We start from the raw sequence: 11,382 nt of genomic DNA on the forward strand, positions 1-11,382 counted from the left end.
TAAAATCACAGAACAAGACGGAGCTTAAAGTTGCCTGTTTACCACAATATGACTCTTAACTATTGGGAAGAACGCTGTTTTCAGCTCAATGTAAAAGTGTACTGAGGGGGCAGGGGGTGGGGGTGGAGGGTCTTTGTGCAGCCTTCTGGCTCTGATGGGGCCATCTGCTTTCATCTCTCCTCGGATGAGGACCAGAGACGAGGTGTACAGATAAAAGTGCCTCCGTACCTATGCACCTTCAACCGCCAAAGGTGGCTTTGAAGGCAGCAACACGAGCCTCCTAAATGTATAGAAAATGAACCAAGCGAAGCACTCCGTGTGGCACGCAGTTACCTGCACGCATAGTTATTCATTGACTTATGTGTTGAGTTGATAAGATAGAAGCCGAATCTTTGCAGCCGTGTGTCTTATCCTGACCAGAGTTCTTGCTTGTGCTTCCTATTTTTATAAAGATGAACATATCTTTGCTATCTTTGCTGCGCCTTGCCATACGGTCCAGTATGTAACAGTGGATGCCTTTTCAAACGTCTCAAATGTACAATGTGTGTAAAATTTGTGCCCGAATTGAGTGTTAGGTCCCCAGCATTTCAACATGGGAGCAACAGATTCTGCAACAGAGTGAATGCAGCTCTCCAATGGGGCTTCACTCAGAAAAAAGCAAATGTTCCACTATATGTTAAGGGTTATATGCTTTTTGAAAAGAAGGGTTCAATAGAAGGTGGATTTGAAGGCAGGATTAGGTTCAGAGGCTGTGGACTGTAGTGCACATATTCATTAGGGGTCTCTACTTCAATCGCTCTCCATCTCATCTTCACTTTGTCCAACAGGGGCAGCTCATTCTGCTGATGCCAGTGCTGTACTGCCAATCACTGGGCTCATAATCTCCTTGTCTCAACGCAACCGTGAGCAAATGGATTCTTCAAATAGCTCTAATGCTCTCCAGATGTCATCCTACATGGTCGCATGAAAGCTAATGGGTCCTGGTAGCGTTTCAGCGGGACCTCCAGTTTAATGTGACCCTACTGTATAGAGCTGCAGTTATATTTAAAGGTCACTGCATTATATTGCTTATTATAATGGACCGTTTATATTCCTCAAGCGTAAGAATGCATTAATTGTGGATGCTACCTGTAGCTTTAAACAAGGCCACAGTACTGATGTTTGCTGATATCTTCTCTTTTATTTTAACTGCCAGACAATGGAGCATTACATAATAGAGTATTAAATCATTGATGAACAATGAGCATGACTCTTCTGTCAAGCGGAAAGATGTTATGGCTTTAAACTCATTGCCCTGTAATTCATCCGTAAATGTTTAATTATCTCTTTTGGAGACTTAGAGATCACAATTACAAAATGAAATGGGATCTTAGGGCGGTCCAAGCACTGAGTGAACATGTTTGTTGTAGCTGATTGGAGACAGCTCAGATTTCCACTAAGAGAATAACTAGAAGAATAAAACTAGGCAACAACGAGATTTCTCTGATTTGTGTTATCTGGGTGTACATATAAATAAAAGATAAAGTCTTGTTTGTGACGTTGTTGCAGGAAAGTCATATATTATAGGTTCGCGTAGAGAGGAGGAGGAGGCGTTTATCCCCACCCCCACCCCCCCGTTCCTCCCCATGCCCCACCGTCCTCTACTGCCTTTGTTCACATCACAACAAGCCCGGAGCAGATGGTGCTCTGCTCGGCCGGGCCCGCAGTGACAGACAGGCGCTCCCGGCCAATCAGCTGACTGCTCTGGACAGCGCCAGGTGCTTTTTTGTTGTAATCATTTTTTTCCTCCTCCATCCGTCACAAGCAGCAGGCAGGAAGGCGGTCGCGCGGGGACACGGCGGGGACAGGACACTGGTGGTTGGTCTCCGGTCTGCACCATGCGTCTCCACGAGGCGCCGTGTGACTGATCGGATACTGAGGTAGAAGCACGTGTCTCGGCAGCACAACGTTGTATCGTGTTTACGACGTGGATGTCTGGATAAAGGACCCGTGCGCTTGGACCGGAATGTCAACAAGGTGAGACTCGGGAGACGGGGGGCATCTTTCTCCCCCCCCCCCCCCCCCCAACGGACTGTTTCTTTATACGCTGCATATTTGGTTGTTTTCACGTGTAAAGACATGTTGCACTTAGTGAATGGGTTCCCTTAATGATGCATTCATCATGCACACGCACCCAAGGGCATGCTCTGTGTTCTGTTGTTTCACTTCAGGGTTTAAATCTCTTCTGAATCCGCAGGAAAAAAAACATTCCACCCATTTGATCAAAATCCATCAAACCGTTTCTATGCGTCAAAACGGTGTTTCGCGTGAGACAAACTTTGACGAAGCTGCGGTAAATCAGCCGCGGAAGCGGCAGCGCTTCGCCCGCGACGTCGTGCAGAATGTGTGACGCGCATATTAAACGTTCAAAGAGACGCCGGGTCCCTGAGACCGAGACACTGGGCCTGTGGGTGAGAATGGGGCTGCATTGGCAGGGGGTCCATTGTGGTCCACCGACCTGCAGCTGTTGCGCGTGTGTGGTGAGAGACTGCGGACGCGCATCACTCGCATCCAGGCACAGGGGACACGCTGTGGAAAGGTGAGGATGATAAAAACTGCGTGTTTCCAGGACTCTGTTCTGACCTCCTTTTAAAAACCAAAGTGCTGAGATACCTCTTTTGGCTCTGGGTCGAGGAGATGCATCCCAGCGAGATGGGGAAAATCTCACTGTGTGCCGGTGCTTCTCATCATCAGACTTTCTTGAGGTTTATCCAGACAAAATATGTCTCCTTGGAACAAAGGCGGTTTGATTCTCTCAAACTTCGAGAGACTAAATCACTCCCTAAAAGTGAATAACGATGAAAGGATGGATCACCTGATCCATTTCTGTAGTTTGTAGGTCTATTTTCTCTTTAACTTGATCGTGCCTATTTAGTGTGACTAAGAGGCAGGTGTCTGTGTGTGGGTTTGTTAGGAGACAGCAGGGCTCATGGGGGGAGGAGGGGGATTCACCCCCACCACTAACATTTGGGTCCCGAGGGTTTAAGGCATCGCGTGGAGGGGGCGGGGGGGGGGTCATTCAGCCTCGGGCCTCGCACCATTATTCCTCACAGAAGGGCTGAGGCATTAAACCCTTTGTCCTCTGTTGGCGTCCCCCAGACAGATCTTTTGGCTGCGGGAACGTGGCGTTTGTGTGAGGTTGGACACCAGGAGCTTCTTGTGGCCATTTGTGAGCAGCTGACTGGCAAGAAGGAGTGGATGGCCATTTATCTCACTATTTACACACTATTGAATCCGCAAGTTGACATGCTAATGCTTCAGGTGCGTTGGTTTGAAAGAAGGGAAACTTTGAATGAACGAGAGATGCTGTATTAATGTGAAGCCAAACCTGTAAGCAGTAAATTCATCGAATCTAATGTGAAACTGGCCCACACACACACACACACACACACACGCACACACACACACACAGTGTCAGTGAGGTGAGTAGGAATCACAACAACCTGTTTGAAGTCCTGATTCCCTCCTCGTTCATGGGAACAACATTTCCCCCCGTAGTCTTGTTGCCTCATGGATCTTTTTGTGATGGTCCCCCAAGAGGCTGTAAGTGAGATAATGTTCCTCCTCTTCCTCCTGCTGAAGCAGTAAGCAGTAGTTTTCTCTTCATTTAACCTTCTTGTCACAGCAGCATTCTGCTCTTTGTCTTCCCCCTCGTTGAGTTGTTGATCTGCCATCTAATTCTGGAGTGTTTTTACCACCTCTATTTGGTTGAATTTGTGACAGGATGTGTTTAGAATCTCCCTGGGGTTGTTTATCTCACCTGCTCCACCTGTAATTTGTTTTTGCTGTTTTTGACATCTCTTTTTTTCCATCTGGGGTGTACGCTCGAGTAAACTGAGGCTTGAAGGCGGACCAGGACCCTCAGGGTTATACGCTGACGGATCTTTAATGCAAGACACCTGCTATCCAGTGGAAGTCAGTTTCATTTTTTCATGCCACACTCGGTTATTTGTCCTCAGGCTCCGATAGAGAGGTACAGGAACAGAGAAGTTGAGCTCTGTACACCATCACAGTGGATTAGATGGAGACTTAAAGGCGCCTCCATCACAGAACATCACCGATAACGTAGTAAAGCATCAGCATAACTAACACAATGGCAAGTTATTACTTAATTGGTTAAAATTAGGCTAGTAATGAGAAATTGGTTGATACTGTATCAGCAACCTGTTTGGATATTTTTAGGCCATACCTTTGTGAAGCGATGCCAATACGATGCCTTTGACGTTTCTCAAAGGAATCAGGCAGGCGATGAAAGTGGACACTTGCATGGCTGCGGAGACGGCAACCTGCTGACAGCCATCACTGCAGTTACTAGCGATGCAGGCCAAACACTTTGGCTGTTTCAATTCTGTTGCTTTGGGAGAAAAAGAGCAAAGAAATTGTTTTCAACTTTATTTCAATAAACTCGTGGTCTCCTGAAAGCACCGTGGATCCTGCTGCTGATTCTTTTTGTAAGTGCAGTTTAACGTTGCTGCTCTAGGTCACCAAGTGTGAGAAGGGTTTCCATTAGAGGCACACTGCACTCATTCTGCATGTGTCACCAACCACATTTTATTAACCAATGGATTTTGGATGGAAACCTAATGGAGTTTTTATTATTGACGGGTTCAAAGTGTGATAAACAGTGTTCTCCCCCCTGCTGCTCTTCGGCTCCGCTCACAATGGACATTTCAGTTGTTGATGAAACATCAACAGGATGTTGATGGTTTTTTTTTTTAGTTACGTCAGCATTCTTTTTTTTTAATTTCAGCTAACCCATTTTTTTGTGTCATAGTTTGTGCGTTGAGTATTAAATGGGATCAGAAATGTCTTAATCTTACGCTGCACTAAGAGGAGCACGGACAAAGCTGCATTCACCAAACGGGGAGAATCTAAGATTAACCCCATTTGGGGTAAATATTGCGCTGCAGGAAGGCGCCCTGAAGCCGACGCATGGGAGTTGGCACTTTGACACTGAAATAATATCTGTGGCTAACACAAGCTTAAGAGATTCCATTGCTTTTATCTGCGATGTAAGTAAATACCTCTCTGGGGATTTTTAACTAACAATTGGCTCAATGAGTACCAAACATCACCACCAGAACAGGAAGTCGTTCTCTAGTGACTTGATTGACGGGTGTGAGCATTAGATTTTTACTTCTTTTGCTATCATTTACGCTTCAAAATGTATACACGTGAAGATTATTTTGCTAAACCAAACGAGTAAATATCAGCTTTTTCTCCCCCTAACAAACCGAACCAACAATGTAATGTGGAGAATGTGTTTAATTGCATTTTCAATTTTTTCAATTCTCTTTAGAAGTCTTCTTCCAGAAACTGGAAAACCTTTGGAAAATTATCATCAATGACAATGCCGTCACTTAATCAGCCCGACCCAAAAGAAAGCCAACAAAACAATACATTACTATAAATGTTCTCGGGTTTTACAAAACATTTACACACTTTTTTGTGCTTTACTTGATTATGATGACTGTGGATCACAAACATACTTCCAAAAAGTTGAAACCTTTTCGTCAATAATATAAATTATGTTATTGTATTATGTTCTTATTGGAGAGATTATTGAGTCACTGATAAAATGACAAGTATGTAAGGAGTTTTTTCTTTTTTTAGATTGCACTGATATGTTGCTTTTAATTTACGTGGCCTGTTTCTCTCCTCGTGCTTCTCACCTCAAGCTTACCTGCACTTCAGGATCTCCATCCACTAGTCGTGACTGGCACAGCCATCGCCACAATACACAGTGCTTCAGCTTAAAGAAGAGCTCCGGCGCTCCCCCCGCTCCTCCCTGTCCCTTAGGGAATACCCAGTGAGGGAGGAGCAGAAACATCTTCCTGTCTCCGTGCTGCTGTTGTCAGGCAGCTTTCAGAGGCGTTAGTCAGCGCTCCTGTTTGAAAGCCTCTTAGGAGCTGCCTTCCTAAGCTGGCGTTGGCCATAAAGCTATGTGTTGGAGAAGGTATGCATCCGTTTCCTCCTTTTGAAGTAAAAGGACCTCATAGAGTATTGGGATCTGTGTTGATTTTGGATACTGCGTATGCACAGGGTTGTTGAAGACGTGGCGCCAATCCTGTAAATAAACGATGGTGAGGGATGAAACTGTTTTATGGAAACAATACGTCTGTATACTTTGCATGTGAACAGATTATTCCAATGACTGAGGCGCATATCTCGTTTGAATGCGATAAAAGCCTTTGACAAGCATCGTTTGCTCCAAATCCCTGATCAAGACTGAGAGTGAGGCTCCGTATCAGTGATTCTTAGAGCCTAATGCTGATGTGAGCATGCTTAACCGTGCCTTCATGCTGATGTGTATCGTGAGTACCACGTTCCTCTTAGTAAGAGGACAAATATCTCCATCAAATTAAAATGTTTCTACAAGTGTCGAACCCAATAAATATCTTAATTCGAAATGAAAGTACACAAAGAGAATCCTCTTCAAAAGCACTAAAGCACTAAAATCCTAACGCGTGGCAGTGCACTGACAATAATAAGTTACAGGTTTACTAAAGCATTGCAAACATATTAAAATAATGGAAAGGAACATGAAATGAAACATTAGAATAGTCTTGGTAATCTAGTAGTTGAGATAGTTCAGTCCGCAGGTGGACCGACCTTTACTGCATCCCTAATAAATACAAATACCCCACACTAAGTCCCATCTACTTCCAGGTGGAGTATTGTGTGAGAGTACGACGCGTTGTCACTGCATAGAGTGTCAGTCACAGCCCACTGGGCCTCTCAGGAGCTCGTCTTTGAACAAAGCGACTGAGCTCTCGTCCACTCCTGCTCCTGTTTTGGGGTTTCAAGTGTTAGAGTTTAAGAAATGCTACTCAAAGTTTTGAGAGTGTTCCTTCTGTGCCCAATCGTCCCAGAAAGAATCTCAGCCCTGCTGAAAACTTCTTTTTCATGTTTGCCCTAAATTCAGCACACTGAAGACGTGTTTAAAATGAAGACATTTTTTCCTTTCTCCAAAGCCTGGCGCATACTCATATCTCAGTTTTTAATGATGTTCGGAGAAGCTAATGATCAAGTCCTTTTGGGCTTGTTGGATAGATGAAAGGCCTCGATGAGATCTGATTTGTTTCCAAGTCGCTCATAGCAGGGTTTAGTGCATCGTAATGAGCTGAACTTGCATTTTCTTTAAGTTGTTGATGCTGCACATAACTCGCTCTCACAATGGAGATGTTGTTCTAATTCAGTTGGTTGTCTTGTGTAATTGCTTAATTTTCAAGAAACGTAAAAGATTATGTTCTACTGTATTTTAAGTATACTGGTGTTCGCTGTTATGTTGTGCTGTACTCCAAGAAAGTAGTGCTTTAAATGTCAACATGCAAATAAATGTTTGCAATAAGCAGGTATGTAATTAAATTTAGATGTGGTTTTCAGAAATGGCATCTTTTTAATGTTTGCTCTTTTGTTTTAATGTGTTTTAAATATTGTGCACTGAGGAAACCTCCATTTTATTAATGTGTGTGTGAGTTGTTTTTGGTGTCAAATGAGTTTCTCCACAGGGGATTAATAAAACTTTCTAGTCTTATTAAACTGGAAACTTGCTGATGTTTTTTCTGGTTTCTGTTCTCAAACCAAAGAATTAGAAAAAATAACATTTTGAGCTGATGTTGCTGCTAAATTCTATGGCAATACATTCCAAAGTTGCTGAGCTATTTCATGTATAACTATGAATGTTAGACCAAAGCTGACGAGCGAGAGAGAGAGTAAGAAGACCACCAAATGATGTTATTTATCTGTTGTCTAAGAACAATGAGTGTATGTGCAGAATTGCAAGACTATCCATTTGATAGATGTTGACGTAGATCATTCTTGACCAAAGTAATGCAGCGACAGTGACAGACCCACGTTGCTATTACTGAGCCATGCTTCTAGCATTGCTAAAAATATCCGTTTTACAAACACTCCTCATTATGAAAATAAAATTAGACCCTTTTCTTCACAATGACATATACCTGCTTTGTCCTTCTTTTCCAGACTACTCTGGGGCTCCAAGATCTGGTGGTAAATTTTGACCCCCTTTCAACCCCGCTGCTGGACTGAAAGACCTAATCCGCAGAAGGTCTGGTTGATGACTGTAACGCCTCCCGAATTCATCTGGCTCTCCTCCTGTCGATCCCCAGCATGGCGAGACGGAGGTTGGACTGCTTACTTCCGGGCCAGGTGTTTGCTGGCCTGATGCTGGTGTCAATAGGACTATCCTTCCAGAGCAATGAGTGCCCCCAGCTGTGTGTCTGCGAGATCCGGCCATGGTTTACCCCCCAGTCCACCTACCGAGAGGCCATCACTGTGGACTGCAATGACCTTCGCTTAACTCGTATCCCAGGAAACCTCTCCAGTGACACTCAGGTTCTTCTTCTACAAAGCAACTACATTGCCAGGACCAATGACGAGCTAGAGCAGCTCTTCAACCTGACTGAGCTGGACTTGTCCCAGAACAACTTCAGTAGCATTCGAGATGTTGGCCTCTTCAACATGTCCCAGCTCACCACGCTTCATCTGGAGGAGAACCAGATCACAGAAATGCCAGATTACTGTTTGCAGGACCTCAGCAACCTGCAGGAGCTCTACATCAACCACAATCAGATCAACACAATCTCTGACAATGCCTTCTATGGGCTCCACAACCTGCTCAGGCTTCACCTCAATTCCAACAAAATTAGGACCATTGGCAGCAGATGGTTTCAATCCACACCCAACCTAGAGATCCTCATGATTGGGGAGAACCCTGTGGTTGGAATAATTGACTTTAATTTCAAGCCATTGGGCAATCTTAGGAGTCTGGTTTTGGCGGGGATGGATTTGACAGACGTACCTGGAAATGCCTTTGTGGGACTTGACAATCTTGAAAGCCTCTCTTTCTATGACAACAAGCTTGTCCGAGTTCCCCAGAGAGCCCTACAGAAACTACCTAACCTCAAGTTTTTGGATTTAAACAAAAACCCAGTGCACAAGATCCAGGAAGGAGATTTCAAGAACATGCTGAGACTGAAGGAACTGGGTATAAACAACATGGGCGAGCTGGTTTCTATTGACCGCTACGCACTTGACAATCTTCCTGAGCTCACAAAGCTGGAGGCTACAAACAATCCCAAGTTCTCTTATATTAACCGCCAGGCCTTTCGTGATGTCGCTGCTCTGGAGAGTCTAATGCTGAACAACAACGCCCTGAATGCTCTCTATCAATCCACGGTGGACTCTCTACCAAATTTGCGTGAGATCAGCATTCACAGCAATCCTCTGCGCTGTGACTGCGTCATTCAGTGGATGAGCTCCAACAGAACCACAGTCCGTTTCATGGAGCCTCTGTCCATGTTTTGTGCCATGCCAACAGAAGTAAGGGGTTTACATGTTCGGGAGGTGCTGCAGAACAATTTGGCAAACCAGTGCCTGCCCTTGATTGCCCACGATACTTTCCCAAGCCACCTCAACCTGGACATCGGCATGACCTTGGACTTGGACTGCAGAGCTGTGTCCCAGCCTGAACCCGAAATCTACTGGGTGACGCCAATGGGGAACAAGGTAACGACGGACACCTTATCTGACAAGTTCACCCTCAGCAATGAAGGTACATTGAGAATTACTCACATCCAGGTACAAGACTCTGGCCGATACACCTGTGTGGCTGAGAATTCCGAAGGCGCGGACACAAGAGTGGCGGCTTTACGGGTGAACGGCACTCTTTTTGACAGCACTCAGCTAATGAAGATCTACGTCAAACAAACCGAATCTCACTCCATACTGGTCTCCTGGAAAATAAATTCCAACGTGATGACCTCCAACCTCAAGTGGTCATCTGCCACAATGAAAATAGACAACCCACATATTACTTACACTGCCAGGGTTCCCGTTGATGTCCACGAGTACAACCTCACGCATCTACAACCAGCGACTGAGTACGAGGTGTGCCTCACGGTCTCCAACGTCCACCAACAAACACAGAAGTCGTGCGTGAATGTGACGACGAAGCCGGCAGCTTTTGCTGTGGAAATATCTGACCAAGGGACCAACACTGCTCTCGCTGCAGTCATGGGAACCATGTTAGCAATCATCAGTCTGGCCTCTCTGGGAGTGTACGTTGCCAAGAGGTGGAAGAGGAAAAACTATCACCATTCTCTGAAAAAGTACATGCAGAAAACCTCGTCAATACCGCTGAACGAGTTGTATCCGCCCCTCATCAACCTGTGGGAGACGGACAGTGAGAAGGAGAAAGAGGGCTCGTCCGAGACCAAACCCAGTCAGGTGGACACCACACGCAGCTACTACATGTGGTGAGAGCTGCTACCCACTGGGAGATGAAAAGACATGTTTCTTTCAGGAGCACAAATATACTTACCTGCTTCTTTGTGTCATTTTTTCTTTGATGTTTCCAGTTTATTTTTCTTCGGTTCTGAGACTTGATCTTTAAAGCCATCGACGAACCAACATCCTTAGTTTAGCATATTGCCTTTTTACCTCTAGCTCATTTTGACACGCAATGTGGCAGCTTTGTTTAGACTTTAGAAGTCACTGTGCTTATTTTTAGTTCTCGTTTCAATGAACACAGCATGAGCATTGTCACGGATTCAGTCTACGCAAGCATCGGGAAAGCTGAAGTCCCACCTGTTTTTGACTTGTTTCTATGGCAGAACTGTTGAAAACTGCCTTTCTTTCTCTCGTAAAACAGATTCACTGTTGACTGTTGTGCACTGAAATAATATATACTAATTTGTCTATCAACTCACATATAAGCTGACAAAGTGTTTAGACTTGATATGCTGTCTATTAAATAATGTTAGCCATTCCTATGTAATGTTGTATCAGCTATGACTAATTTACTTTTTGAACATAAAATAATTATAATAACATACCTATGTTTGATTTAGATTTTAAGTTTGCAGTTCAGCTACTGTAAACCAGCAATAGAAATATGAATGTTATGAAATAGGTGAATAGATGTAAGGCTTTTTCAATTTCTTAAACATTTCTTATTTTGCTAGAATATGTCTACAATCACTGGTTTTGATGTGGTTCACACACAAACATGTTGTTTATTGAAGAGCGAGTCAAATAAAATCTTCTTTCCTCATATTTTCTAAACCATGATTTTAACAACACGTGTCATTTTTACTTTAAGCAATTGTATACTGAATATGCCGTTGAGAACATAACTAAATACTTTAACGCTTTTAATTGTTGCCATAGAAAGATTTCAGTGTGATCATATGGTGATCCAACTTTGTAGAGATACGAGATGAGATCATTATATAACATTCCATCAAATGTCATTTAGCTAAATCTATCCAAAGCGACTTACAAGAATGGGCAATTTCATCAAATAAGCCGTTTTACAAC

The 11,382-nt window shown here is 44.0% G+C and overlaps 1 protein-coding gene across 1 annotated transcript; it reads left to right on the forward strand.

The window, feature by feature from the left end:
* The first annotated feature begins 1,644 nt into the window (after positions 1-1,644).
* lrrn1 (leucine rich repeat neuronal 1) lies at positions 1,645-11,133 on the forward strand. The gene is made up of 2 exons (XM_037447988.2): positions 1,645-2,016; positions 8,026-11,133. The coding sequence occupies exon 2, from the start codon at positions 8,173-8,175 to the stop codon at positions 10,321-10,323; it is 2,151 nt and encodes a 716-aa protein (XP_037303885.1). The 5' UTR covers positions 1,645-2,016; positions 8,026-8,172; the 3' UTR covers positions 10,324-11,133.
* Positions 11,134-11,382: the final 249 nt, after the last annotated feature.

This window comes from Pungitius pungitius, chromosome 8 (genome assembly GCF_949316345.1).
Source record: "Pungitius pungitius chromosome 8, fPunPun2.1, whole genome shotgun sequence".
In the NCBI taxonomy this organism is placed as follows: domain Eukaryota; kingdom Metazoa; phylum Chordata; class Actinopteri; order Perciformes; family Gasterosteidae; genus Pungitius; species Pungitius pungitius.

Bases quoted from the DNA above. Each gene is read 5' to 3' on its own strand.
- lrrn1 (XM_037447988.2), top strand. From the start codon at position 8,173: ATGGCGAGACGGAGGTTGGACTGCTTACTTCCGGGCCAGGTGTTTGCT.